The sequence below is a fragment of the Haemaphysalis longicornis genome, unplaced genomic scaffold (assembly GCF_048455015.1).
Source record: "Haemaphysalis longicornis isolate Haplotype H1 unplaced genomic scaffold, Haemaphysalis longicornis Haplotype H1 scaffold_3, whole genome shotgun sequence".
Classification (NCBI taxonomy): Eukaryota; Metazoa; Arthropoda; class Arachnida; order Ixodida; family Ixodidae; genus Haemaphysalis; species Haemaphysalis longicornis.
Genome location: NW_027526335.1, coordinates 27,602,384 through 27,629,403, shown reverse-complemented (window position 1 = coordinate 27,629,403; position 27,020 = coordinate 27,602,384). Strand labels below are relative to the sequence as shown.

The window sequence follows — 27,020 nt, the reverse complement described above, 5'->3', positions numbered from 1 at the left end:
CTTGCCTCAATTTCACAGCTGAGCTACGCGACAGCAACTGACTCAAAAACAACAACTGACTGACTCAAAAACTGACTCAAAAACTTCGCTCGCGTTTTTACAAGTGGAAATGAAGAACAGATGAAAGTAGGCGCGTTGCCGATGGAGAAACAGCCGGCCAGCAAGCGTCGTCGACCGCCGGCGAAGCCTTCACGTTAACCGGGGCGATCCTAGCGGCAGCTTCTATCCCTGAATGAAACTTCGGCCGGAGTTTCGTGACCAGAAAAGCATTGAAGGACTCTGCTAGCGCTAATGCGATCCATCTTTTGGCGTTCGACGCTTCGGCCGGGCTCTTCGGCGACACCGCTACCCCGGAACGCGTGTGCGATCGGCTCGCCTGTAGAAAATATAAGGTCAGTTTCGTGCAGAAGAAGAGTTACGTAGGGTAATTTGGGTAATAAGAGATCAGTAGCGGCAAAGGTTTTTAACGTAAAATGTAAAGCCAAAGTATGGCAAGCACTGTCCCTACAGTGCAAAATCGTAGTCGCAGCCGGGCACACTTATTTTTGCGAGCGCTTTCGCGAAGGAGCAGAGTTGATGGCGACAAGCTATTGCGGGGGCTTCGCGGAACCTGCTGCGCAAGTGCCATTTAAGAAATTTGAGTTTACAAGCCAGGAATTCTGTAAACTAGCTAGTAAACACCGACGTAGGACTCCAAGGATGGGCCTCCATCTAGTACACCGACTATTTCGCGGCGTGAAACCATTTGTGCAGTGGCGCAGTGGTCTCGCGCGGCGCGCCCACTCGGTCAACGTTGTGGGTTCAATTCGCGGTGGGGGCGTCGTCGTCTTCTTCTTTCCCTTTTTTTTTTTTTTTTTTTAAAGGGGCGCATGGTTTGCATATCCAATTGCATTTCCATGGTTTGCATATCCATGATTTTCATTTGTCTGCACCCGAGGATGCAGACAATGAGCCCGTGTCGGAGCTGTCGCGGCTTGACATGACGAGTCGGCGTGTTTACTTTTGTGGTGAAGCACGTGTGTGCGGGAGCAGACGCCGCAGTAAAGTCGCAGCGTACCGCAGCGCTGCATGGTAGACACACGTGGCAGAGCGTCCTCGCAACACTGTGACGTCACTGCTTGAATCGGCGCCCAGAAACCGAAACCGAACCCTGTTCACATGAGTCGTGCGATAATAAATGTTTTACTCAGAATATGTGCATGTAAGAGCATGTATCATGCTTTCTAACGAAATATAAAACATTTTTAACAAAGAATGCACAAGCAACAAATTTGGTGGCACAACACCTTTAAATCGGAAGCGCCACACGAAATTACTTTGTAAAATCGCGATAAAAATACATGCATTTATCAAAATTTTGATAGAAAACTTGAAAAAATTTGTTATAGCGCGAATTTCGTCAAATTGAGGTTCATTATATGAAGGTTCAACTGTAGTTAACTGTACCATGCAGTTCTTCAGTTGGACTTTTATTGCCTTGAGCCTGGAGGATGCGGACGACCGAAGCTCGCCTTTACGTCACTGTCTTGAGGTGGATTTCAAAACATTGTGCATGTTGTCTTGACTGCTTTGCTAGCACTCAACTGCTTGGTTATGCCAGGTTTAAGTACATGTATAGTACAATATTCAGCTAAAGGTTTACTTCATGTGAGCAGTTCTGATCACTAATTTAGTGGCAAAAGCAAGACGATAGGTTGTGTGTTTGACTAATCAGCAGCACTGGGAAAAGTAGAGGTGACGAGATATTTTGACACGTTTGAATATATTGCAACGGAAAACTTGCTATTTAATTTGCATTTAGTGTTGTTTAATGTTGACACCCCTACTTTTGAGTTTACTGTACGTAATTGCAACTTCAGTTTAGTGCAGTAGGTTACATGCTTGTTGTCTTTCATGTATTTTTAGGTTTGCTTTTGTGGATGTCAGCTGTGCATTACTGTTTGTTTTTTCTTGTTTTTCCCACCTTTCCTGTTTGTAATACTGTCAACCTTGGGTATCGTGAAGGGGCACTGCCATTTTTTTTTTCCATCGTGATCTAGACATGAGGCGGTGTTGTGTTGTGCACTACGGAGCGAGGGAGGCCGTGGACACCGCCATCATTTTCGAAACGGCACTGCTTTATTTTCCCGTCTTCACTTGGCCGACTGCTGGCTCGCGGATTGTCTTTAGTTGGCCCACTACACTACATTCCCCCCTGGCTTAAATTGAGCGTTGCAGACTAAACGTTTGAGAGTATACAAGTTAGGGAAGAAAAAAAAACGATTTTCACTCAAAGTCTGTAGCGCAGCGGCTTGAGTCCTCTTGACACTCTGATGGGGTATCGTGCTCGACTTCCTTGTTCCTGGGTAGTGGTGCCAGGTTGTGATGCAGTGTTCTCCAGTTGTGCTTGCCCTCCTTGCCTTTCAATGTTGCCAGCTTGGGATGGGGTGTTCTCTGGAGGTGACACAGCTGCATTCCTTGGGAGCACGAGATCCTCATATTCGTCATCTGATTCGTGAGACTTGTGTTTACACTGCACTTTCTTGAAGAAGCTCGCATTGCGTGTGATTTCTTTCCCTTGCCTGGCTGCGGTGACTTTGGATCCCTGCACCTCAGTGATAATGTATGGGTCAGGGTCAAAGTATGGCGTGAGCTTGTTCTGCCTGGGCTGCTTGCATAGTGCCGAGTCTCCTTGTTTGAGTGCGTGTGGCTTGACGTGGCGCCTTTTGTCAGCATATACTTTAGACTTCAGCTTTGCAGTGAGGTCGTCTTGGCGCACTTCTTCATCAAAGACTGCAAGTTCTGGTGCTGGTCGTGGTAGGGCTGTCTGCATCTGTCTGCCAAAGAGCAGCTCGTATGGAGACTTTCGTGTTGTTGCATGTGGAGTTGCTCTATAGCACATGAGAAAGTCATCGATGGCTTGGACCCAATCTCTTCCTTGGACATGTAGCGCCTTGATTGCTCTAGTCAACGTTCTGACAAAGCGTTCCGCTTCACCATTTGCCTCAGGCCAGAGTGGTGTTATTCTGTGATGCGTGAAGCCATGTTCTGCAGCAAAGAGGTTGAAGTCAGTTGAGTTGAAAGGTGGTCCATTATCACTCTTCACTTGGTGAGGGAGTCCTATTTGTGCAAATATTCGGCGCAACACATGAATTGTCGAGCTTGCACTGGTTGACGACACAACTTCCACCATGGGGAAACGGGAATAGTCATCAATGAGTATGAGTAGGTACTTGCCGTTGGGGAAGGGACCAGCAAAGTCAACGCTCAGATTTTCCCAAGGACCCTTTGGAAGTGGGGTTGGTTCCACAGGATCACGCTGAGAGCTTGGCGTTGAGGACTGGCATGGGATGCAATCTCGCACTGCCTGCTCAACTAGTTTGTCCATGTTGGGAAACCAAATGCATGTGCGGAGCAGTTGCTTGGTTTTCACGATGCCCATGTGTCCCTTGTGGGCAATCGCCACTGCACGACGTTGTAGGCTGGCTGGTAGTAGAAGTTGTCTGCATCGAAGGATGAGTCCGTCTGGTGACAGTGAAAGTTCTGGTTCCAAGTTTTTGTAGAGCTTTAGTGCTGGATCACTCCACAGGGTGTGTCTCCTTGTGCCCTCAGCTTGGATGGCTTCCCTTAGTTGACGGTAGATAGGGTCACCATCAGCTGCTTCAATTACTTCCTGTGTTGTCATTGCTTTTGGCACTGTCGCCTGGGACAGGAACAGGAGATATTCATCCGGCACCTTGTGTGTTCTGTACCCATTCAGAGTGAACTTGAGAGGGTGACGTGACATGTAGTCAGATGGATTTTCTGTGCCTTTCTGGTGCTGCACAGAGAAGCTATAGAGCTGAATCCTGAGACACAGGCGCTCTATTCTAGCAGAGGGTCGAGCACAAGGATTGGACAGGATACTGATCAGGGGTTTGTGGTCAGTGTGGAGCACAAAGTGAGTTCCGTACAAGTAGATGTTGAAATGCTCAATTCCCCACACAAGAGCTAGGGTTTCTTTTTCGATGTGGGAGTAGTTACGCTCTGCATCTGTGAGCGTGCGGCTGGCATAGGCCACGATTTGGATGTTTTCACCATCTACCTGAGCCAGTATGGCGCCTAGACCTTCTGGGCCAGCATCCACAGTGAGATGGGTTGACTTCTTGCTGTCAAAGTAGGCCAGAGCATGGCTGTCTGTCAAGGCTTTCTTCAACTTGTCAAGAGCCGCTTGGTGCGTGTCAGTCCACTTCCACTCGACGTCCTTCCTCGTGAGGTTGCGAAGAGGCGCTGTCATGTTGGCAAGGTTGGGTATGAATCTACCGCAGTATGTTATCATGCCCAGGAGACTCCTCACTTCAGATGGGTTGTTTGGTTGTGACATTTCCATCACTGCCTGGACTTTTGCAGGGTCAGGTCTGATGCCTTCTTTTGAGAAGATGTGGCCAAAGAATGTCAACTCAGGCTGGGAGAAGCAGCACTTCTTTGGGTTAAGCGTTAATCCACAGCTGTCAAGGCGTTGCAGCACCAACTTTAGCGATTCATCGTGCTCTTCTTCTGTTTTCCCGTGCACAAGAATGTCATCACTAATGTTGATAACTCCTGGGATGCCTGCAAGGACCTGCCTGATTGTGTTTTGGAACAGTTCTGCTGCTGCATTGATCCCGAAGTTCAAGCGCTTGTAGCGGTATAGTCCAATAGGCGTTGTGAACGTTGTGATGTGCCTTGACTCTTCATGTAACACCAGTTGGTGATACCCGTCATTCAGGTCAAGCTTTGAGAAGACTGAGGCACCAGTCAGGCTAGTGACGAGGTCTTCCAATGTTGGAGATGCATGCCGCTCTCTTGTAATGGCCTGGTTGGCCCGACGCATATCTACACATATGCGTACGACACCCGGTGAGTGGGGTTTGGGTACCGCAACAATCGGAGAAACCCATGTGGTGGGGCCAGTTGCCTTCTCAATCACGTCAAGTTTTTCCAGCCGCTCAACCTCTTCTGTGACTGCATCTCGGACACTAAATGGGATGGGTCGCAGTTTTTGTGCTACTGGTGGAACCGACTTGTCGATATGTAGCTTCACTTCAATGCCTTGAAGCTTCCCTAGACCTTCAAACAACCTGGGGTAGGCACTTTGGATGTTCTGAGGAGATGCTACTTTGTACACAATGGATACAAGTCCAAGGGCTTCAGCTGACTTGAAGCATAGTAGGGACTCACTCAGCGTGCTTGTGACCAAGATGGTTTCTTGTAGTTTGATGCCTTTGTATACCATTTGAGCAGTGAACTTGCCTAGTAAGGGGAGCTCAGTCTTCGACCCATAGGCGAATACCTTAGGCACTGGGCCACTCAATGTTGGTTTGTTGGGCATAGCGTCATACGTCTCTTGGCTGATAATATTCACTGTTGCCCCTGTGTCCACGATGAATTCGATGCTGTGATCGTTGAGGGACACCTTTACTCTAGGAGCTTTGCTGTTGACGCGTTGTATTGCAAAGGCCTGGTCGTCAGAGTCTGAGCTCTGCTCCACTATTCTGTGAGCTTGGCCTTGGTGTCGGTTCTTTCCCTTGCAGACTGCAGCGAAATGACCACGTTTTTGGCAAGCCTGGCAAGTTTTGTTTGCTGCGGGACATGAGGATCGTCCGCGCTCATGGGGCCACGATCCACCACAATTGAAACATGTTTTTGTTCGATCTGTGGATGTGCCTTGCAGTGGTTTGTACTCTGATGCGGATTTCGAGTGTTTTTCCCGACGCCCGACTTGGTTCACTTCGGCGGGGACTGATGTTTGCATCTCCTTCAGCTGCCTCGATGTTACTTCGTACGTGCGTCCTTGAGTCAGGAGTTGTTCCAGCGTTGCGTCAGTCTGGAGAGCAAATCTTCGGAGCTTTGTGGACGTAGTGCCCAGCACAATCTGAGACTTGATTTCGGAGTCGAGGTCGGTGAAGGAGCAGTACCTTGCTAGGGAGCAGAGGCGTGTGTAGAAATCGTCGATCGTTTCACCCTCTTGTTGAGTTGTTTTTCGAAAGTTGAAGATTTCGTACTCACGATTTATTTTCGGCGTGAAATGATCATGGCGTCGTTTCTTGACCAGCTCGTACTCGTCTGGTTGGCTGGCGTCACCTGAACTGGCGCTACTGCTGGGGGCTGTCGGGCTTCCTGGCACCGCCGGCGTCAGTGAGGCGTAAACATTGTACGTTTCTTCGCCGATGTAGTGGAGGAGAAGTGCCTTCTTTTGTGCGGCGCTGGTTATTTGGAGTGCAACAAGGAGGTTTTCGAACCTGTCTATCCATCGCCGCCATCGGTCGCCAACGGCTGCCGGTGCGGTACCGCGTTCGAAGGGCGGGAAAAATGGCAAGGACGGAGACGCCATGTTGTCTCCTCTCGCTGCTTGCAGCGAAGGGTTTTGGAAGGCTTCTCGTCGTATGGGGACTTGCTCATTAGCTGCAGGGCTGCAGCGAAGCTACAGGTGGTTCTTTTTGTAGATGTAATGCATGGTTCTTGTACCTCGTCGCCAACTGTTGTGTTGTGCACTACGGAGCGAGGGAGGCCGTGGACACCGCCATCATTTTCGAAACGGCACTGCTTTATTTTCCCGTCTTCACTTGGCCGACTGCTGGCTCGCGGATTGTCTTTAGTTGGCCCACTACACTACAGGCGGCAAGTTAAAAAAAAGTGCTTTTGATGAAAAGTTTGCACATGTGATACTGCAGAAGCTGCCACCATTCAGCAATACTTTTCCATGGTGCATATTTTTTTAAGGATCATGCCTGTGTTGGATGTTCTGATTCAACTGCAATACCATATTTGCATGATTGTAACATGCAGGTGAGTTTACTTAACTAGGAAGATTCGAAAACATGAATAGATGGCGATTCTGCCGCGCAGATGTAAAAACATGATACCACACTCCTGGCACAGAACGCAGTTGCGGCAGAAAAATCTTGTGTTTTATATACTTGCTTATCCAGTTCCTGGCATCCTTTATACTGAAGTGGGAACGTTAAAAACGTTTGGTAATTGTTTCTTTGTCCATTCATTGTGCCTTTTGCCAGGTAGCCTTCAAGTTCTTGAAAATGGCTGCGCTCAAGGCCAGCAAAGCCTTGCATGCAAATGTGGTTCTTTTCTGTTTACATCAGTCGCGTAACTCATGCCTCCACGACGCCCAGTGTGCGTGATGCCGTTCAGTTGCTCTCGATGTTGGCAAACAAAATTACATTGAAGGGCACTTCATAGTGGTACATCTTCAGAGCCAAAGGGACCGATACGAGGTGCTAATTGTAAGAGCACCAATATGTGGAATAGCTGAGTACGGTATGTCCATTGAGTAATTAGGCCAAAATTTACTCACAGTGTTCATGGATTGTTTTGGGTTGGATTGAGTTGGATTTTGGGGGGGATAATTAATATCCATGGCGAAGCTGCCGGAATCTTTGAAGCCAGTTTCGCTTTTGAGCTCTATTTACGTGCACATAAATTTGAAGGCTATCTTTAACCCTTTGAGGGGCGAATTTTTTCGTATTCTTTGGATGAATTTATTTCGAGGAAAAATTATTGTAATTTTTTTTAGGGTGACCTGAAAGTGACAAAAAAATTGTTTGTGTTGTTACATACATGTGGTTTATTCATGAGTAAAACAAGAAAAATTCTAAATAAAAACGAGAGAGTAACAAGCCGACACCTTTTGAGTGAATCGAAATCAGATAGACATCAGTTTTGCGGGCGCAAAAAGCGGGAAGCGCCCGGAGGACGATATCAAAACCAGCCGCTGCGCCCGCGCACGCGCGGCCGGATGCACGAGCGATAGGCGGTGCACCGCTCCTAAAAAATACAAAAAGGAGAAAAGAGCCTCATCAGTTTCTCAGGTGCCCTTGGTCTGTGGCAGGCACAAGAAGCGAGAGGCACCCGGTGGGCGTAAGGGGCCTTAGGTGGGCGATACCCAGCCATCGCCTCCTTTACTACTACAATGCCTGCGGCGTCACCCCAAAGCGTGCCCGCCTTGTCCTCTCCCACTGCGTCTGAATTCCGTGTGGTGGCGCCACTCACCGATCCTCCCGCTAGCGATCCTCTCCCGCTAGGTCGCATGGTAGCAAACGATCCGCGGGCAAACCGTGGACTGAGCATTCCCTCTTCTTGCCACTGAATGGCTCTTCATGTTACGTATTTATTACAATACCTGCGGGCATACCTGCCGCTAAATTCGTGTAAGTAATACCTGCCCATTAAACAAGCGACGAGGTTTTGCTCGTGAAATGTAAAACCGAAGAATACGATATTGTTGCTGCCCATTCTTCAGCGCACGGAAGAAGGATCCGGATGTCTCCAACCATGAGTTCTCAGTGAACAAAGCCCTGAAAGCACAATGGGTAAAGAACATTTCTAGAAAGAACAGGAAGCTAGCCCAACTCAAAGTCCAGTACATTACTCGATATATATGGTGTGCAGTCTGCACTTTCGGCCGGAACACTTTCGGAGTTACAGAACAAGATGCTATGCATAGTATTGATAGTATTTTCCCGCACTGTCCTTCGTACATGAGGCCGGCAGCGAAAAGAGAAGCAAGGAGCGATGTCGGCTTAAAAAAAAGAAAGCGGGAATACACACTGGAAAGATCGGCAAGATATATCGAACGCAACAGCTAGTGCGACTGCTGCTTGCCATGAAGTTTCCTGACGCGATACTTTCGGATCGTCGGTCGCTTACGAAGCCCCTCGAAGCATGCTTGAAACACAGCGTTGAGCTCATCGCATCAATACCAGTCTTGGTGTGTGTCCCGACGAAGATAGGTCATCGGCGAGAGTTGGTGGAACTCATGTGTAGAAAGTTTAATAAACCGCTGCTGCCAACCACGCCTTTTGATAAGGCCGACAAGAATGCAGTGAGAATGATTTACATTGTACAAAGCCTGAAGCTTTGAAAATCATCCTTCCACTCATATGTACTCCCATGGTGTAACCAGAGTCCTTCAATGCTTTGAAGGACTCTGGTGTAACGTAACAAACTCAACTTTTGTTTTCGCGTATATATGCACGCGTGCATTCACGTACCCATATGTACTCGCAGTGTAATGTAACAAGTCTCATTTTTGTTTTCACATCTGTTTCGTTTCTGTTCATTTATAATTGTTTTTAAGCTATCTGATTGCGTATTGCGCTTAATTTGTTTGAATTTGTAGCTATCTGATGGCGTTTAATTTGTTTGAATTTTTCATAAACGTATATGTTGTCCGTCTTGGTCATCGTTGCCCAATGCGACTGGCAGATTCACCGCTGCTGTGTCATGCGTGGAATAACGCAACTTTTCCCAACATCGATGAGCAGCAAACTCTGTGGAAAAAGGATTTAGATAGGAGTTGCAGTTGCCTATTAGAAGTAGCCAATAAATACGCCAAATAACGACAAAACCGATATACAATTAAAGTGGGCCGGTAGTCTGTATGAGCGAAACAAAATCTGTTTATTCAATGATTGCACAATAAAGCCCTCTGGAAAGGAGCGAAGTTAACTAAAATGACATGAAGAACACAGGCGAACAAATTTTATCTTAGAATGTATTTCAGACGAAAACAAAATCGCACACAAAAACCCAGCTGATGCCACAAGCGCCACCGAGGATCGGTCACTTGCGCCACCGCGCGGTGGTTGAGTCAAATAGGCCGGCGATCTGGCAGCAATGGGAACCGGCGCAACACCGCAGGCATCGTAGTAGTAAAGGAAGCGATGACCCAGCGCGCCCCCTCGTTACCGGATGCGCAAGCGATAGCCGGCCCGCCGCTGAAGTAAATCATGAAAAAATAAAAAGAAGAGCCAGCGGCGCAAGAAAATAATTTGACGTATTTCCGCAGTGTGGCAGCACATGCCAAGCAAAAGAAGTTGGCGAAAAAGGCACGCTTTTTAATTAAAGATACAAGCGATGACGTACACGTAAGTTATCGAGCATTTTGAAGGTGTTTTCAGAGGACGTACATGCACGTCCGTGATCCTGAAAGGGTTAAGGAGAAAAAGGTGTACGTTAAAATCAGGCAAAAGCAGTGTTTCTCAAGACTGAGCTATGCTCGGGGTCTCTGCAGAAGGTGTGCATCTTTCACAAGTGGTCATTCTGTAACTAATTGCACCCAACACCTTTCTTTTGCAGGCAGTATGGCGCCTTGTATGTATGCTATATATGCATGCGTACATGCATTGCCAAGCCAGACCGTATTTGGTGCCAGCTCAAGCTTTGGCCCCAGCACAGGCCCAGGCACTAGCACAAGCTTTGGCAGTGGTACAGGCTTTGGCAGCAGTACTGGCTTTGGCACCGCCATGGTCACCAGCACAAGCTCGGGCAGCGGCACAAGCTCAGGCACCAGCACAAGCTTAGGCACCAGCACAGGCTTTGGTACCTGCACAGGCTCTGGCACCAGCACAGGCTTTGGCAACAGCACTGGCTTCGGCTGGACTGCACCTTCACAGCTTGAACATCTACAGAAGGTACCATACTGCTTTTACTCTTAAGAAAAAAAAAAGATATTTACTATTTAGTAAGTACTAGTTGAAACTAGGCTCCTCCCAAGCAACCAACGGACGTCCGTCAGCCGTCCACCGTATGTCCATTCCGGCGCTAGCGGATGTCCCTACGACGTCCGTTTCAGGGCCAATGGACGTACCATTTACGTCCATGGGACGTCCGCATTTAACGCTTCCATACGTCCAGTCGGACGTCCGAAATTGGATGTATTTTGGATGCTCAGTAAAAATTTTCAGAATCGCATAACGAGAAGCTTATGTTCCTAGAATGGATAAATGGCACAAGACCAACGGACTACGGGGCAGACAGGCATACATGAACCCAGTGAACTTGCTTCACATGTTTCGTTAGCGGTTCTCAATTCTTATATATCCTTCCCCAAAGAGATCATCGCTGGAGTCGGTAAGGCGCTTAAAAAAAAGTAAAAGATTATGCTTAATCTTGGAAATATGCATATGAAACATGCACTATGCAAGCCAGGGTGTTGATGTACAAAATCTTTTTAATTGAAAAGTTTACCGTTGTTGCTTTTATATTCAATTCATGCCATTACTTGATGCTTCGTGGCAACTTTGTATGTTCACTGGCAGATGCCATTAGGAATTGTACATCCGTTTCTGGGAGTCCACTGTACGTCCGAAAATGTACATCCAAACATGGGCGTACAGTGGAGGTCCAAACTGGGCACTGGATGTTCGGCTGTATTTCCGACGTCCCACGGACGTCCGTGGTTGCTTGGGCATAACAGAACAAATGATCTTACATACTATTTACAGGTTGAACACTATAAGTAGCAGAGGGCACTAGGCTGCTCAAGATTAGAAAAATAAAGGTTATATCAGTAAAATCTCAATGATATGAATCTCGTGGGACTGCGAAAAATGGCCATCTGAAATTCGTATGAACCCACACAGACCAAAAAATTGAGCACTAAAGAAAGTTTTCGTATATTTCTTTTTTTTACTTGTGCATGAAGAAACCAGTGACGTTATTCTGCTTTTTTTTAACCTCCATGACACCAAGTGGACCTTTCTCGACTTTGTCTTCTCACTTGCGGTGCTTAATCTCACTGCAGGAGCGTTTTTGTGCGCGATTCGTGCGCGTCAGCGTTACACGCGTGATATTTTCACGCCCGCGCCGCCTGTGCATCGGACGCGCGTGGCAGTGGGAGGAGCCTGACGACTTACGCCAATGGGAAAGCATGCGCTTGATGGCGGCAGTTTCGAAGCGCTCGAGACAGCCAGCTGGCTCTGCTGGAGATGGCTTAGCACCCAGGCAGATATTTCGTGGGCGCTTTCACTAGCGGCGCGGATGATGTTTTATAGCACCGTTTTCGCCCATATTATTAGCTCATTTACCGAACAAGAAACTTCGTGGGTGCTTCGAGCAAAATTTTAATGAGCGGTTAGAAACGGTCGCTCGAGCGCCCCGCACCGATCGTGACTGAAGCCACCATCATGTTGCCGCGGCCGGCCGTGTGCAGCGTGCGGATGGTTTTGCGGAGTATGTGGTGCATTTTGCGAGCAGAAAACAACAACCAGGCCGTTCCTGGAGAAAGAGCGACGAAGAGGGGAGAGAGGGCTGGTACGTCGCCTTCGCTTCCTCGCTCGTCAGTTGGGAGCCTCGCCGGCTCGTTCGTATCATCCACCGGGCCGCGCAGGTCCGTTCCTACGAGCCAAAATTTTTCCCATTGCTGTAATAAAACTGCGACCGATTCTCAGTTTGCCATGTTTGTTCTCTGCCAGAACGAGCTCCGCGCTGCTTCTTTCTCCTCTTCCAATTGGCCACCGTCCTCTTCGCTTTGCTGTTGGATTGGCCGCTGACCACGCTTGCAGCTTTTCGTTGGCGAAGCTCCGCGCCTTTACCCTCGGTCACACTGTAAGCGGGCCCCCCAATGAATTTTATGAGTGGGCTGCTGGCTCTGGCTTGAGGGTGAACCCATGAGGAGCTGAAAAGCCCGTCGTATGTCACTTCTCAGTGGGCATATCTCGTGGTTCGGTGGATGTATTTAACGGCTTGCTTTAGGCCTTTCTTCCTCGTTTGTTCCAGGGCCATGTCGGTTTCCGGGAAAGTTGTGTTTCGTGTGCCAAAGACACGCGGCATGCTGTCCTTGTAGACAGTTTGGGTTAGGCTGGCATTGTCACGTTTGGTGACCTTGTTGTTGTCGTCTTCGACCACATTTGCTGAAACAGCCTTGTCAGCGACACGAGCATCGGGTTCCAGTAAGGACAAAGAGCGCTCATTGAGGTAGTCCGAGTCGCATGATGTGGTGAGAGGAACGTGGCCTTCCGCCACCATCTTGATGGAGCTGTAATGCTCCAAGGAAGTTCCAGGATTCACGCTATCCTGAGTCCAGATTCCGGGTGTCGTGAGGTCCGGAAGTGTTGTGATATCTGTGAGCGTGGACACATCTGACCGCTGCACCGGCAGACTTTCGATCACCGTATGAGAGAGAACCGAGCGGTTAACCCGCCGCGGTGGCTCAGTGGCTAAGGCGTTGCGCTGCTGAGCACGAGGTCGCAGGTTCGATTCCCGGCCGCGGCGGCCGCTTTTCTGATGGAGGCGAAAAGCAAAAAAGCCCGTGTGTACGAGATTTCGGCGCACGTTAAAGATCCCCAGGTGGTCAAAATTAATCCGGAGCCCTCCACTACGGCGCGCCTCATCGCCTGCGTTGCGTCGGCGCGTTAAACCCTACAATCAATCAATCAAGAACGGAGCGGTTAGCACTGCCTCTCTCGTTGATGATGTCGGTTGCCTCCATCGGTTTTCGCTGGCCTTCCGGCGGGCAGCGGTCGAACAGCGGTGGTGGCCAGCGCTCCAGAGACGATTTCTGCGAAGTTGCGTGAGTCGAAGGTGGCTCGCTGGCGATGGAGATCTATGTCGGCGTGGAGGAAGTCATCGACCATTTAACAGGTTAACTTCAAGTTAACTTCAAGTGTATGCACTTGTTCGCCATGTATTTTCACCTTCTGTGTAACGTAGTCTCGTTTGCCGAAATTTCAATGTACCATATTTACTCGAATCTAGGCTGGCCTCGATTCTAGGCCGCCCCCGAAATTCAGAAGGTAAAAAACTAAAAAAAGGTTGCCTCAAATGTAAGCCGAATGAAAAAAGGCACTGGACCGAGACTTGAACATGCACTTTATTTTTTTGCGGTGCTTGTCGCTACATGTTGAATGCTTACTCGCAGGTTGAACCCAAACTGCGAGCCGATTCATAAAACGAGTGACCCAGCCCCTGCTGGCCTTGAACTGAGCCCGCACGACGCCGCTTGTATTATCTTTGTCGTCACAGGCATATTCCTCCCTCTCTTTGCTGCGGGGTAAAGTCAGCTACTTGTCCACCTCGCATTGTAGGTCTTTCTTGCATCCTGTGAAGTCCCTTCGCTTGGCGCCTCAGTTGAAAAGTTCGTTCTGCTGCTTCCATCATCGGTGTACGTTCTTCTCATTGATTCCGAAGTGGTGCTGTGCTTGGAGGTTTGAAGTTGTCTCGGCCTCCAAGTCTACCTTCTGCTTGAAAGTCGCGGTGTAGTGGCACCACTTCATGGGCGCCATTGTGCCGCAAACATGGGCACTTCTCGAGGTCATGCGACGACGTACGCAAACAAGCACGGAATGCTGAGAGCTGGGTTCACAACCAGTGTTGTACACGTTCCTCTAAAACAGGAACAAAAGCTCGTTCCTCGTTCCTCCCAAATTTTGAAAGGGGTCCCTTTATAAGTTCCTTTATTGCAGAAGGAACGCGTTCCAGTTCCACTTCGAACATTGAAACGTGTCGTTACATTAACGTTACATTACATTACAAAACCAGAAGATTTATACACAAAAAATCACATGAGCCACCCTCTCACTCTCACTCAAACTCCCAGGTACTCGTCAAAGTAAAAGTAACAGGTAGCAACAGTACTCGTCAAAGTAACAGGTTGAAACCGACCTACTAAAGCAACTCCGAACGCTGGCCACCGACCTTTGGGCGGCCTCTCTCAGGTATTGTCCATACGCCGCGCAACGAAATTCTGCCCAAGAATGATGAAATTCCTGTCCTTTGTCAACAAGACGCGTGCATTACAAAAGGACCCCGCTCTCCCGTCGACCGATTCCGCCAGATCGGCGACAGACCGCGCCGTGACGAACTGCGCGCGTGCTCTGTAACTTCGAGCAGGACAAAATCCCGAGGCACTGCGGTGCGCCCAGCTCTATGGATAGCCGGTGACCCTTCGGATGAACTCACAGCGAGCACAACTCCCCCGACAACAACGCACCTGCACCTCGCATGCACTAATACGGTAATCACCCCCTGACAATATTGAACGCAAGGGCGTTTTTGCTTTTTTCCTCCACCAGAAAAGTGGCGCAGCTTATGCAGCAGGTTGACTGAGTAATTTAAACCACTTGGGGATATTTAATGTGCGTCGAAATCTTGGCATATGGACGTTCTCATTTTTCACCTACATTAAAAAAACGGCCACAAAAGACGACGACGACGATCAAACCCGCAGTCTTTTGGTCAGCAGCAAATGTCTTGGTCACTGAGCCACTCCTGCAGGTCACACTTGTCAGGTATTTACACTTCCAGGTGAGCGACCTTTTTAAACAAATTACCTAATACAAAATGTTTGCACACTTCGAGTGTGGGCCTTTGCCATTGTGCAGTGGAGCACTCTTTCAGCCTAATTGCCTTTATAAAGGCGCAGCGAGGGAAGGGCAAAGTTGTTTTATATTGCCTGAAAGTTGCCGGGAATGACATTTCATTTGGCCAGCCTTGCACTGTGCTCACGCTACCAGCAGCAACATGCCATTGCTGCATTGGTGCGCAGTTCTTTTTCCTGTTGCGACTACAAAGAGAGCGTTGCTAATGTTTTGATTGGTCTGGAGGGAAAAGTGCATGGGACGGTATACGAAGTTGATGGTACGTGAAAGATCATTGACTGCGCAATATCTGACACTGCACATGGTTAAACCATTTTGCCGTGAACCGGTAGCCGTTATTCATTTTTCTGGTTCAGTTCTGGTTCAGCGTGCTAAAAAAATAACGGTTCGGGTTTGGGTTCAGTTCAAGCAAAAATATCGGTTTGGTTCCAGTTTTCGGTTAGGGTTCAGTTCCAGTTTGACACCCTGCTTCTTTCCGACAAGGAAAGTGGATTCGCCATCACTTCCGCTTCAGAGTACAAGGCAAGAATAGACGTAGCGATTTCTATCAACTTTTGCCAAGTAATTGGAGTGAATCCCGACAGAAGGGAAAAGGAGGAAGTCGACATGTCCGAGAGTTGGGGCCTGTCAACACTGGCGTCTTTACTCCAGAAAAGCCTCAAGCCTTCAAACATTCTTGCGATGAAAACGCGCAAAGAAGAATGTCCTTTTCGGGCGATTGTGTTGGAAAGAGGTTCCTGGCAACCCCCGCAGGGGGCACCTTGTGTACTCAAGGTGTTTTGGTGAGTAGCGCCACCACGGTCCCGAGCTCCGCAGGGGTGCCTACTGCCATAGGCACTTGGTGACTTGCAACACCACGGACCCGAGCACATGTGGGTTGGACCCACCCACGCCCCGGCTGTGCGTGGCTGAGCCGTGTCCGGGGAAAAGGGAATCCTGGTGGCTGAGCCAAAGCCGGGGTTGTTTTGGACCTTCATGGCCCCCCGGTAGAGGCAACACACCACTTTGGCCCCTGCTTCTCGCAGACGGTGCCCCCGGTCTGACCCGCCCGGGGGGAACCAGCCAGTCGCCTTTTCCTGCCTCCCTCTCAGCTCTTTCACCTTCCTGTCTTCTTTTCTACCCCTATCCTGTCATCTCTTCTTTTCCTCATTTCCACACATTTCCAGGCGGCGAGGGTTAACCCTGGGTAAGGAATCAACCTTGAGGACTTAAACAGGGTTATAGCAGCTATGTATGGCTAACGCGCATCTAGCGCGTTCCCAGGTTGGGCTCGGTGGTGGGCGGCCAGCATAGCTGCTGAATTGATTTCACTTGTTATGGCAACAAGATTTTCTGCATCCCATGATCGTCCTCCAAAACGGGGACGCAACGAAGCAGTCCAGCAGTTTTTCACTCCTAAAAAGTCAGAAAATTTCCTAAAGTTTCACGTCATGCACTGTGAAAAAGAAGGCTTGTCAATGAGACGTCTGTCACCATTCTTGGTAGCCAAAGTTCTAACGAATGAGCTAGGCGGCGGTTATAAAGTAAGCAAGCTGGGAAGCGGTGACCTTCTCCTAGAAGTACAAGATGCAGCTCAGTGTGCCAAGTTGACGAAAATAACCACTGTTGGCGACAATCCTGTGAGCATCAGTCCCCACCGATCCATGAACACTACCAGAGGTGTTATCTCTGATGAAGACTTTCTGAACTTGTCTGAGCAAGAACTCCTGGAAGGGTTCGAGGGCCAGAATGTTGTGAATGTTCAACGAATCAAGATACGTAGAGATGGGAAGGAAATTCCGACCAAGCATGTAATCCTCACATTCTCGACCAGTGTACTGCCCGAGTCTGTCGAGGCAGGCTACGTTAAAATCCCTGTGCGTTTGTATATTCCAAACCCCCGTCGCTGCTATAAATGCCAAAGATTTGGCCATGGTTCACTGAGCTGCCGAGGCAAGGCAGCATGTCCAAAGTGTAGCCTCCCCGACCACTCGTCTGACACCTGTGAAGCTCCACTCCACTGTGTAAACTGCATGGGAGAGCACGCCGCGTACTCGCGCTTGTGCCCGCAATGGAAGAAAGAAAAAGAAATAATTGCTCTGAAGTATAAGGAAAACATTACCTTTAGGGAAGCACGACAGAGACTGTTCCTGACACACACTAGCTTTGCCGATGTAGCGCGACGGGGGGCGGCGCTACACTCGGTTCGAGTTCCCCTTGGAACCCTCCCAGTGAGGCCCCAAGGGACACCCCAAGCCCCCTCAGTGCCGGTGGCTAAGGCCACTGCACATGCCACAACAGAAGCGTCAAGGGCTGCCCCAGCACCCCTTGATGCCAACGCTAGGCCCCTTGCTGGCACTGCACTGCCGGTCCCTGCTGAGAGGCAGGCTGCCGCAACCAGCCAGCCTAGCCCTGCTGACGAGGCTTCGCAAGAAGCCATGGACACAACGCCAAGCCCTCCGTTGCGTGGTACGCCGATAGGGCGCGGCACGTCACTCGACCGTTCAAAGCAAAAGACACCTAGGGTCACGGCTCCTGGGAAGGTGTCTTGAGCCTGGGAGGGTGACAGCATGGCACTTCCTTAATCCTTGTTCAGCATAAGCTGATGGTAACTGATAATGTAGTCCAATGGAACTGCAGAGGCCTCTTGAAAAACTTGGACGATATCTATGAATTGCTGTCACAACACCAAATAAGTATTATGTGTCTCCAGGAGACACACTTGAGGACGAACCAAACTAACTTCTTAAAGAACTACTCTGTATTTAGGAAGGACAGGGATGGCTGCATGCATCCCTCTGGAGGAGTTGCGATTATCGTGCAAAAATCAGTGGCATGCCAGTTCTTACCGCTACAGACCAGTTTAGAGGCTGTAGCCATACGAGCCATTATCTTTAATAGACTGGTAACAGTATGCTCACTGTACATACCTCCAGACCACGGGCTGTCCAGTATGGAGTTTGAAACATTAGTTGATCAGCTGCCAGAGCCGTATCTGCTAGTTGGGGATTGTAATGCTCACCACCCACTCTGGGGTTCTGCACGCACGGATGCTAGAGGACGCCTCGTTGAAAAGTTTCTGCTATCATCTGGAGCATGCATACTTAACAAGAAAGACCCAACATATTATAACACAACACATGCCACGTACTCCTGCATAGATCTCGCCATAGCCTCTCCAGTTCTGTTTTCAGCACTCCAGTGGAAGGTCATTAATAACCTGTACGGAAGTGACCACTTTCCAGTGAGCCTCAAGCTTGTAGACAACAAACAAGACAACACTCCATGCCCACAAAAGTTCAAGGAGGAGGCCGCAGACTGGAAAAAATTCAAAGAGCTCTCTGAGTGTCACTATACACTTATAGACAACCTTGGTATTGATGAAGCTGCTGAGACTCTGACCACCCATATAATTGAAGCTGCGCTGAGGTCCATCCCCCAGACTTCTTCTAGTAGGGTTGCTAAGCCGAAACCTTGGTGGAATGATGATTGTAGGCAGGCCCGTAAGGAACAGAATAAAGCATGGGGTGTCTTGCGTAGGTGCCCAACGACTGAAAATTTGGTACTTTTCAAGCGGGCAAAGGCCAATGGCAGACGGATTCGGCGTATTGCGAAAAAAGAAAGCTGGAATCGTTTTGTGTCATCAATCACATCATATACTGACACGCGGAAAGTATGGAGGAGAATTAAAGCACTCCGAGGAAGTAACACTCTTACGTACCCTTTGGTCAGCACAAGTGGAGACACTTTACAAGACCAAGCGAATGCTCTAGGCAAGCATTTTGAGTATGTATCAAGCTCAGCTCACTATTCAAATAACTTCCTGAGACACAAGAATGCAGAGGAACGGAAGATTGTACGTGACAAACGGCAGTCTGAGGTAGGGTATAATTGCCCCTTCACTATGCAGGAGCTTAAAGTGGCGCTCACTACTTGTGGTAAATCATCACCAGGTCGAGACCGAATAACATACACCATGATTAAGCACCTGCACGACGACACGCTAGAAGCGCTCTTACTGTTGTTTAACAAGATCTGGCGTGCAGGGCAATTTCCAAAAGTGTGGAAAGAAGCTATTGTGGTGCCGATTCTAAAGGAGGGGAAAGATCCATCACTTGCAACTAGTTTCAGACCGGTCGCTTTAACCAGTTGCTTATGCAAGGTCTTCGAAAAAATGATTAACCGTCGCCTTATCTATTTTCTTGAGTACCATGGTATTATAGACAATCGCCAGGCGGGATTTCGCTCTGGTAGATCGACAGCAGACCACCTAGTGGCTATTGAATCCTACATCAGGGATGCATTTGTTCATAAGCAGCATTGTTTATCAGTTTTCTTTGACCTCCAGAAAGCTTACGACACAGCCTGGCGTTACGGTATTCTTTGCGATCTTCGCCGCCTTGGAGTTTGTGGAAACATGCTGAACAGTTTGAAAGATTACCTTTCGGAGCGCACCTTTCAGGTTAGGGTTGGAAATGTCCTCTCGAGGATGTTCGTCCAAGAAAATGGAGTGCCGCAGGGTGGTGTGCTCAGCTGCACCCTTTTTATTGTTAAAATGAATTCCTTAGGAACTGCACTGCCTCGCTCCATATCCTACTCGCTATATGTTGATGATGTGCACATTGCGTTTAAATCATGTAATATGTCCATTTGTGAGAGGCAAATCCAACTAGCTGCAAACAAACTTACAAAATGGGCAGATGAGAATGGCTTCTGTTTTAACCCAGAAAAAAGCACGTGTGTGGTCTTCTCTAGGCAGCGTGGTATCCGCCCAGATCCTGTTATTAAACTCAATGAAACACCCATAGCAGTAAAAAAGGAGCACAAGTTCCTTGGGGTTGTGCTTGATGACAAACTTTCATTCATTGCACACCTCAAACGCCTTAAAGTTAAATGTTTGGATACAGTCAGGATCCTGAAAGTCCTCTCACACCAGTCTTGGGGTACTGACACAAAGTGCCTATTGGCCTTATTCAATAGCCTTGTGAGGTCCCGCATCGACTACGGGTGTCTTGTTTATCAATCTGCCGCGAGAACAGCACTAAAGATGTTAGACCCTGTCTACCATCTTGGCCTTCGTCTGGCTACAGGCGCTTTCCGAACAAGCCCTGTGTTAAGCCTGTATGTGGAAGCCAATCAGTGGTCTCTTGAAACACAGCGGAAGTACACTGGGTTGAATTATGCTCTAAAAGTGACATCCTTGACCGGACACCCGAACAGCACTCTAGGTAACCAGGCAATCAAGCTTTTTGAAAAGCGACCTGCCATGGCTGAGCCATTCCTTCTGTCGGTGAGGGCACTGGCCGCAGGCCTGGGAATATCCTTCACTGACGCTCAGAAAACCAGCTTTGCTGACTTTGTCCCTCCATGGGATCTCTGCCCTATCTCTTATGATCTCTCTTTTATGAAGATTGACAAAAGAACCGCTCCAAAGGAATTAATTATGCAGCATTTTTTGTTTTTGCAGAACAAGTACAGAGCATCTGAGTTCTACACAGATGCATCCAAGTCAGCTGGTGCAGTATCATGTGCTGCACATGGTCCCAACTTTTCCACGTCAAAGACTATGCCTGAAGCCACATCTATATTCACTGCTGAAACACGCGGCCTTGTATTGGCTGTAGAATATATTATTGAGAACAATGTCCCAAAGTCAGTGATATTCACGGATTCTCAAAGTGCTGTGCTGGCTTTAGCGTCAGGAAAGTTACAAAAAAATCCAGTCTTTAATCAATTGCTAAAACTACTGTGCTCAGCCCACAAACAAAAACTTGAAATCACTGTCTGTTGGGTCCCAGGTCACTGCGGCATAGCCGGAAATGAGCAAGCAGACAGGAATGCTGTAACTGCAGCTCTTCGGAATGATCTAGATATTCAAAGCGTCCCGTACGAGGATCTTAAAGCGTACGTACGTAAGAGGCTGCGAGACCAATGGCAGGAAGATTGGAATGGGGAAACAGCAAACAAATTGCACATGGTAAAACCCAAGTTAGGTAGATCGATCTGTGAGAAACGAGACAGGATCACAGAGGTTACTCTCTGTAGACTGCGCATAGGCCATACCCATGCTACACATGCGTACCTATTGAAAGGAACAGAACAGCCACGCTGCTTGAGGTGTGGAGGGTCGCTGTCAGTCATTCACGTACTGGTAGAATGCAAACTACTTGAACCGCAAAGAAAGCTTCATTTTCCAGAATTGTACACACGCATGATCCCTCAACACCCATTGCTGTTTTTATCAGACGAGCCACTTTTCTCTACTAACCGTGTTTTTAAGTACCTCTCAGACGTAGATTTTTTAAGGTATGTGTCGTATCACCCGTGAGCCGAGCCACCATCGCACGCTAGGACCCGGTAGGGCCACTCATTGCTACCGCAAAGACGGGGGCAAGGGGTGCACGTAGAAAATGCCTGGCATAGTGTCAAATGTTTTTACTTGGCCCTCTACACCAATTCTTGGCCCTCTACACCAACAGAAATCTGAGATACCTTTTATTATATATTCTGTACTTTATATTCTCACTTGAATAATCCTCACCATAGTACTGGCGCTCTTTGGCCTTGATGCCCTTGCGCCAAGAAAACCTAACATCATCATCAGGTTCCTGGCAACGCGTTGTTTGTTGCTTTCTTCAGGCGCCCCTGGCCCGGCTCAGCATGGATGACTGTTTCCTAATGTGTTCCTCCCAGAAAGTCTCAGACTTCTTCGAGGCGCATCCTGCAGAAGTTCTGAACGTATTTTCTGTTGATATAAAAGATCTCTACTACAACCTTCCACGCGACTTGATTTTGAAGGCTGTCAACGATGCACTGGACGAGTTGGCAACCTGAGGTTCCAAAGTGACTGTGGAATCAGCATGAACACGTTTCTAGAGGCATTGAATTTCTATCTGGACTCCACGTTTGTAGAGTACAGTGGCAAGCTCTACCTGCTGAGGGAAGGGGTGTGCATTGGGTTGCACCGGTCTAAAGTGACCTCCTTTTGGCAACGTTTGACTGAAAACTTCAGGTGGCCTTTGAGGGCAAGAGCGTCTTGTAGACGTTTAGTTTTGTGGACAACAACCCAGTAGTCTTCAGAAAGAATGGTGGGGCAGAGGCAGTGCAAGTGCATGAAATTGTCAGTGTCTTCTCTTATGCACAAAACCCCTCTGTACTCACCACAGAAGTTCCAGAGTGTGGAACCATGCAGTTCCTGGATACAAGCTTGACTTTTTCTGATCGCCATGTATACTGGACGCCCAGAAACCAAACCAGAATGTTTTTAGCCTTTCTCGTCCGCCCACACGAAGCTCCTCAAGCGAGGCGTGGTGCAAGCGGCCCTGAAAAATTATTGCTCTGTTCGTGTCATCACATGATGTCCAAAAATCTGCAGGAATGAGCAGATAGGCTTTTTAGCGCAGGGTACCCGCGTACTTTACTTTTGGCTGTCGTCGAGATTGTTTTAAAATCGTTGAAGGTGCACGAGACGAAGCGTGGGCACATAACTGTCGCATGGACCGCAGAAGATTGGGCTGAAGGTGGAAATAAGGACTGTGTTTTCTGCGCCTAATAAGATTGGGAGAGAGTGTAAATATAAGCTGTGAATGCTGTGGCACCGCCAAGGGCGGTATGCGGTATAAAACATGGCACTTGCTTCGCTCCCTGCCGCGACAACGTGGTCTATGAAATCCCCCTTTGGATGTGGTGTCCTGTACATTGGACAGAGAGAAAGAGGCCTAAATGAATGCCTGTGAGAGCACTCGTATTCTTTATAGTTCGGCACTGGGAGCTGTGACAAGTGTGGAGCCACCTTGTTTCGTCTCACTGTAAGGCCTGTAGTTGCACACAACCACTTTTTGAAAGCATAAAAGTTCTTAAGCGCTACTTGGACTCGTGCATTGAAGATTTTTGAGGCATACAGGATAGTCAAGAGGAATGAAAATTGTTTGTTGCACTCCTTCAGAAGGAACTTGAGTACATTGATGGCACATGCGAGTGATTACAGTATTGGAGCGTTACCTATAGGGTCGTGTACACCGTTTCCTATTGCCATGCTTTTCTTCTTGTCGTCCCTAGCTGGTTTTTTCTTTTTGTTTTCTTTTTCTCTATCTCAGTGTTGTGACGTCATTCATGCTTTTTTATATATATTACAGACCACAATAAAGTATGCCCAGTTGTTAGTCAGCACTTGTGCTGTCTTTTTCTTTCGTCCTCATCTCTGCACTGTTTTTCTCAATATGTCATGCAACCAACTAGCCCAAACTCAAGCTTTAGCCCCCCTGTACATTTACTTCCCCAGAAAGTAAATAGGCACATGTTGCTTGCTTTGTAAGCAGCATATCTTGTGGTTATTTCCTTGCAGATAGGCACCGGTGAAAGGCCGATACCTAGAGTTGTAAAGTTGGTGAAAAAGAAAACGACCAGCACAAGAACGTCATCGCCATTCAGGGACAGGCTGCCAGCCCTCAACTCTGTTACACCACCACTCGGTGGTGTGGCTCCCAACTCTGGTAGGTGCCCTTGAAATCCTTCTTGGTGAAGGTTTTTGCTTTTTATTCCTCACCCATGTAACAGCGCCCAAGAGAAAACTGCTAGTGTCGGAAATTAGGAACAAAATAACTGTATAGATTAGGCAACTGTCATTCATTGCTCTTCAGCAACGCATGCCAAAAATAAATATGCATTTGTTCATTTAATACATTCATAAGTAGGGTTCTTGCTTTGCATTTTTGTATTTGTACTTTGTATGTATTTCGGCTCACTCTTGAGCTTAATTATTTCCTTGTGCAGTGTAATCTCGATGGCTTGAACTTGCGTACTTCAAACTGGGGATTCAGCTCATGTTGTAGTCGCACACTATTGAAATGACTAACTCGTAGCCTGCTTTATTGAAAATCCCTCTCCCCCCAACCCCACCCCTCTTCGAGATTGCTGAGATTGGCTTTTCACGGAGTTTTTGATCCCAAGTTTTTTCTCTTTTTTTGTGTCCTCAGATTTCTTCCTCTTTGTTCCCTACTTTCTTATTAGTATTTTTGTAAAGCCCACTATGCTTCCCAATTTGAGGTGTGGGAAGGTGTGACCAGATGGCACATGTAGTGTGTGGTCTTAACTGCTTCATGGCCAAACAGCCTGATGTAGGACAGTGGCAGCCTAACACATACTTGCACTGCGTGGGATGATTGCGTAATTTCATGCAGGTGGTACAGGCAGCCTTTTTGGTAGTGCACTCCCAAAACCACGCCAGCCTCTGGCCCGAGTGCACCTGCATTTGGCGCCACTGGTTTTTTGCCCCCACTGTTTGGCACCGCTATGCAGGGACCATTTCGAACAGTTGTAGAGGCTGCTGGCTGCAGATATGGCACAACTGCCCTGACACCCACTCTTACAGGTACATCGGGACCTGTTGCGGTGTCTCAGTCACTCTGGCATTGTGCTGCTGAGCCCAAGGACGCAGGTTTAATTGCAGTGGCTGCTTTTCAGATGGAGGCGAGAAGTGGAAACACCCGAATGTCGAGGTTTCGGTGCAAGTGGTCAGAATTATTCTGGAGCCCTTGCAAGCCTCATAGCCCAGGTATAGCTTCGGACACGTAAAACCCACAAAATTTGAGTTTGAATTACAGGTACAGTCATAGGCGTGTGCACAGGGAGGGAGGCAAAAAATTCTGCTCAGAAATATTTTGTATGTGTTGCAATTTCATCGCATTGAAATAAAAATTTTATAACCATCCCTCTTTGCCGGAAACAGAAAAAATTGTCCCGGAAATAAATGGTCCCATGGCCCAGTCAATGTGTTTCTCTTCAAGTTAGTGGGATTTGAACTCTTTTGGGGTTTTATTTTGTCCCTTTGTGTTTTAGCTAAAGAGTTGAGAAAAAGATGGAATGCTTTAATATTCCTATAAGGGGCCGAAATTAATGCCTTTGTAGGCTAAAATCTAACAAAGAAAATTGGGTAGACAGCCGGGCGGGCGGGCAGGCGGGCAGGCAGGGATGAGCATGGATGAGCACGGATTGAAAATTTTAATGCAAGTAATTGGATTAAAACCACACAAACAACTGTGAGGCCTGGAACCGTCCATACACGCTTTAACAAGATTTAAAGGGACACTGAAGTGAATTTGTCAAGCTCCCGGTTTTGCTTGCACTGCGTTGACTGGCTCAAATTACCACACCTTTTATTGTTTATCTGGCTGATAAGTCTAATTATTTTATAAAGCGGGTAAGAAGAAAATCTACCATGCGCGGTCTGTGGCGGCCGCACCAACTAAAGGCTGTGACGTCGGGAGGAGGTGGCACCGTGATTGGACGATGTCCAAGGTTAGCATTCAAACAAGTTTCGGTTTCGGTTCTGTAAAACAACATGCTTGACATCCGACAGCATCGTTGGATGGGCATTCTCGATATCTCAGTAATCATCGCACCGCGCTTCTGCCATGTTGTCGGCTGTAATATGCCTAAGATAAGCCTCCCAGGACGGCGTGGCATCGTAGAAATCACTAGCTGAGGCCTACGCAGTGGATGAACGCCCTCCGCATCACCGCAGACGCTCAAATGCCATGTGCTTTTCCCGCATATTCGGAGCTTGCCTCACTCATGCCTGCGTCGTAAAAAGCGTGTGCGCACCAGGCCAAGGGTGTGCTGATTCTGGCCTGTGCCCACTGTTCGCAAGCAGTCGGTGCTGGTAGCAACAGCACGCCAACGAGAACTGGCTCGCGCGTCAGTGTCAGTCTGCGCGTGTTCTGTGAACTCGCTCGTGGAGCAGTGAACGTTACGGCCCAAAAATGGTGAACTCAAGTTAGAAAACATCGGCCGCAAACGAAAAAATCAACTTACAAAAAAAAAGCATGCACCCTCGGGGATTCGAACTTGTGACTTGCAAAAAAACCGTCCTTGCACCAACCTGTCGGCATCCACTCATTCCTACAACACCCTTGCAGTTTTAACCCGTTCCGTTTAAACCCCCTCCCGAGACACCCGGCTCTTTCAGCCACTTTCAGCCAGACTGTTTTTAACGCAATCCCATTTCTAAAACCATGCAATGCACTTTTTAAAGTGGCCTCTTATGGGGTCATCAAGAGAAAATACAAGGTCCTTTCAATAAAATCAACTCTCCCTTTGTCGACACAACGGTTAGGGTACGCGAACCTTTAAAAAAAAACATGAATCGTGCTTCGGCACACAGAGTGCGGCGAAGAGCCCGCCCCTGTGTGTCGAAGCCGCGAAGCAACGAACACCCGCGCAGCTCCCCTGCCGTGGTTTGAACCGTGGCGACACCGACCGGAGTGGGTGGAAACTATAATGTCATACTGTTCGCATGGCGACGCAGTGAAACATCCCCCTCGCGAGGGGCACGATCAAGTGCAGAGCATTTCTGGGGGCGCACGACGTTAAGTAGTTTGCGTTACGTTAATGTTGTTGCACTTGTGGCAACTGCTGACGAGAGAGCGCTCGTCAGCAGTAATTTGAATGAGTCAAAGATATAAGGCGCGTTCGTAGCCTCCCATTCTGTGTCGGCTTTCTGGCGCAGTGGGTAGAGCACCATGTGCATTGCGTTCCGCCCGCAGGGTCGAGGGATCGAAACCAGGCGCCGGATAGTATTTTTTTTATATAGTGTAGGGGGAGGGGTGTGGACTACGACTACGGACGCCTACGGACGTCAACGCGGGTGACATTGTGAGTTACTGAAATGCTCTGCATTTAAAACAAAAATCCTAGCGCTTCAGACCACTCGGCCACGAGCCAGCCTGGCCAAAGTGGGATATATAAGGTATATAATGTACAACCAGTTCACACTTTTATTTAGTTTTAGCACTTCAAGTACTTTAGGTGACTATTTGTTGTATAGCGCTCCTGCAGTAAGCGTCCCCCTAACTTCCACAATATCTCATGTCTAGAAATTGCATTTCTTAGATGGAAAAGCATTCGCAGATGTGTGGTCGTGCTGCTGAC

General features: G+C 48.3%; 1 protein-coding gene across 1 annotated transcript in view; it reads left to right on the top strand.

The window, feature by feature from the left end:
* The window catches only part of LOC144174186 (uncharacterized), a 115,886-nt gene that overhangs the window by 25,843 nt on the left and 63,023 nt on the right, over window positions 1–27,020 (top strand). Inside the window, exons 6-7 of the mRNA XM_077702703.1 lie at window positions 10,093–10,427; window positions 23,437–23,584. Coding sequence (XP_077558829.1) covers window positions 10,093–10,427; window positions 23,437–23,584 — 483 coding nt within the window. The remainder of the gene's footprint in view (window positions 1–10,092; window positions 10,428–23,436; window positions 23,585–27,020) is intronic.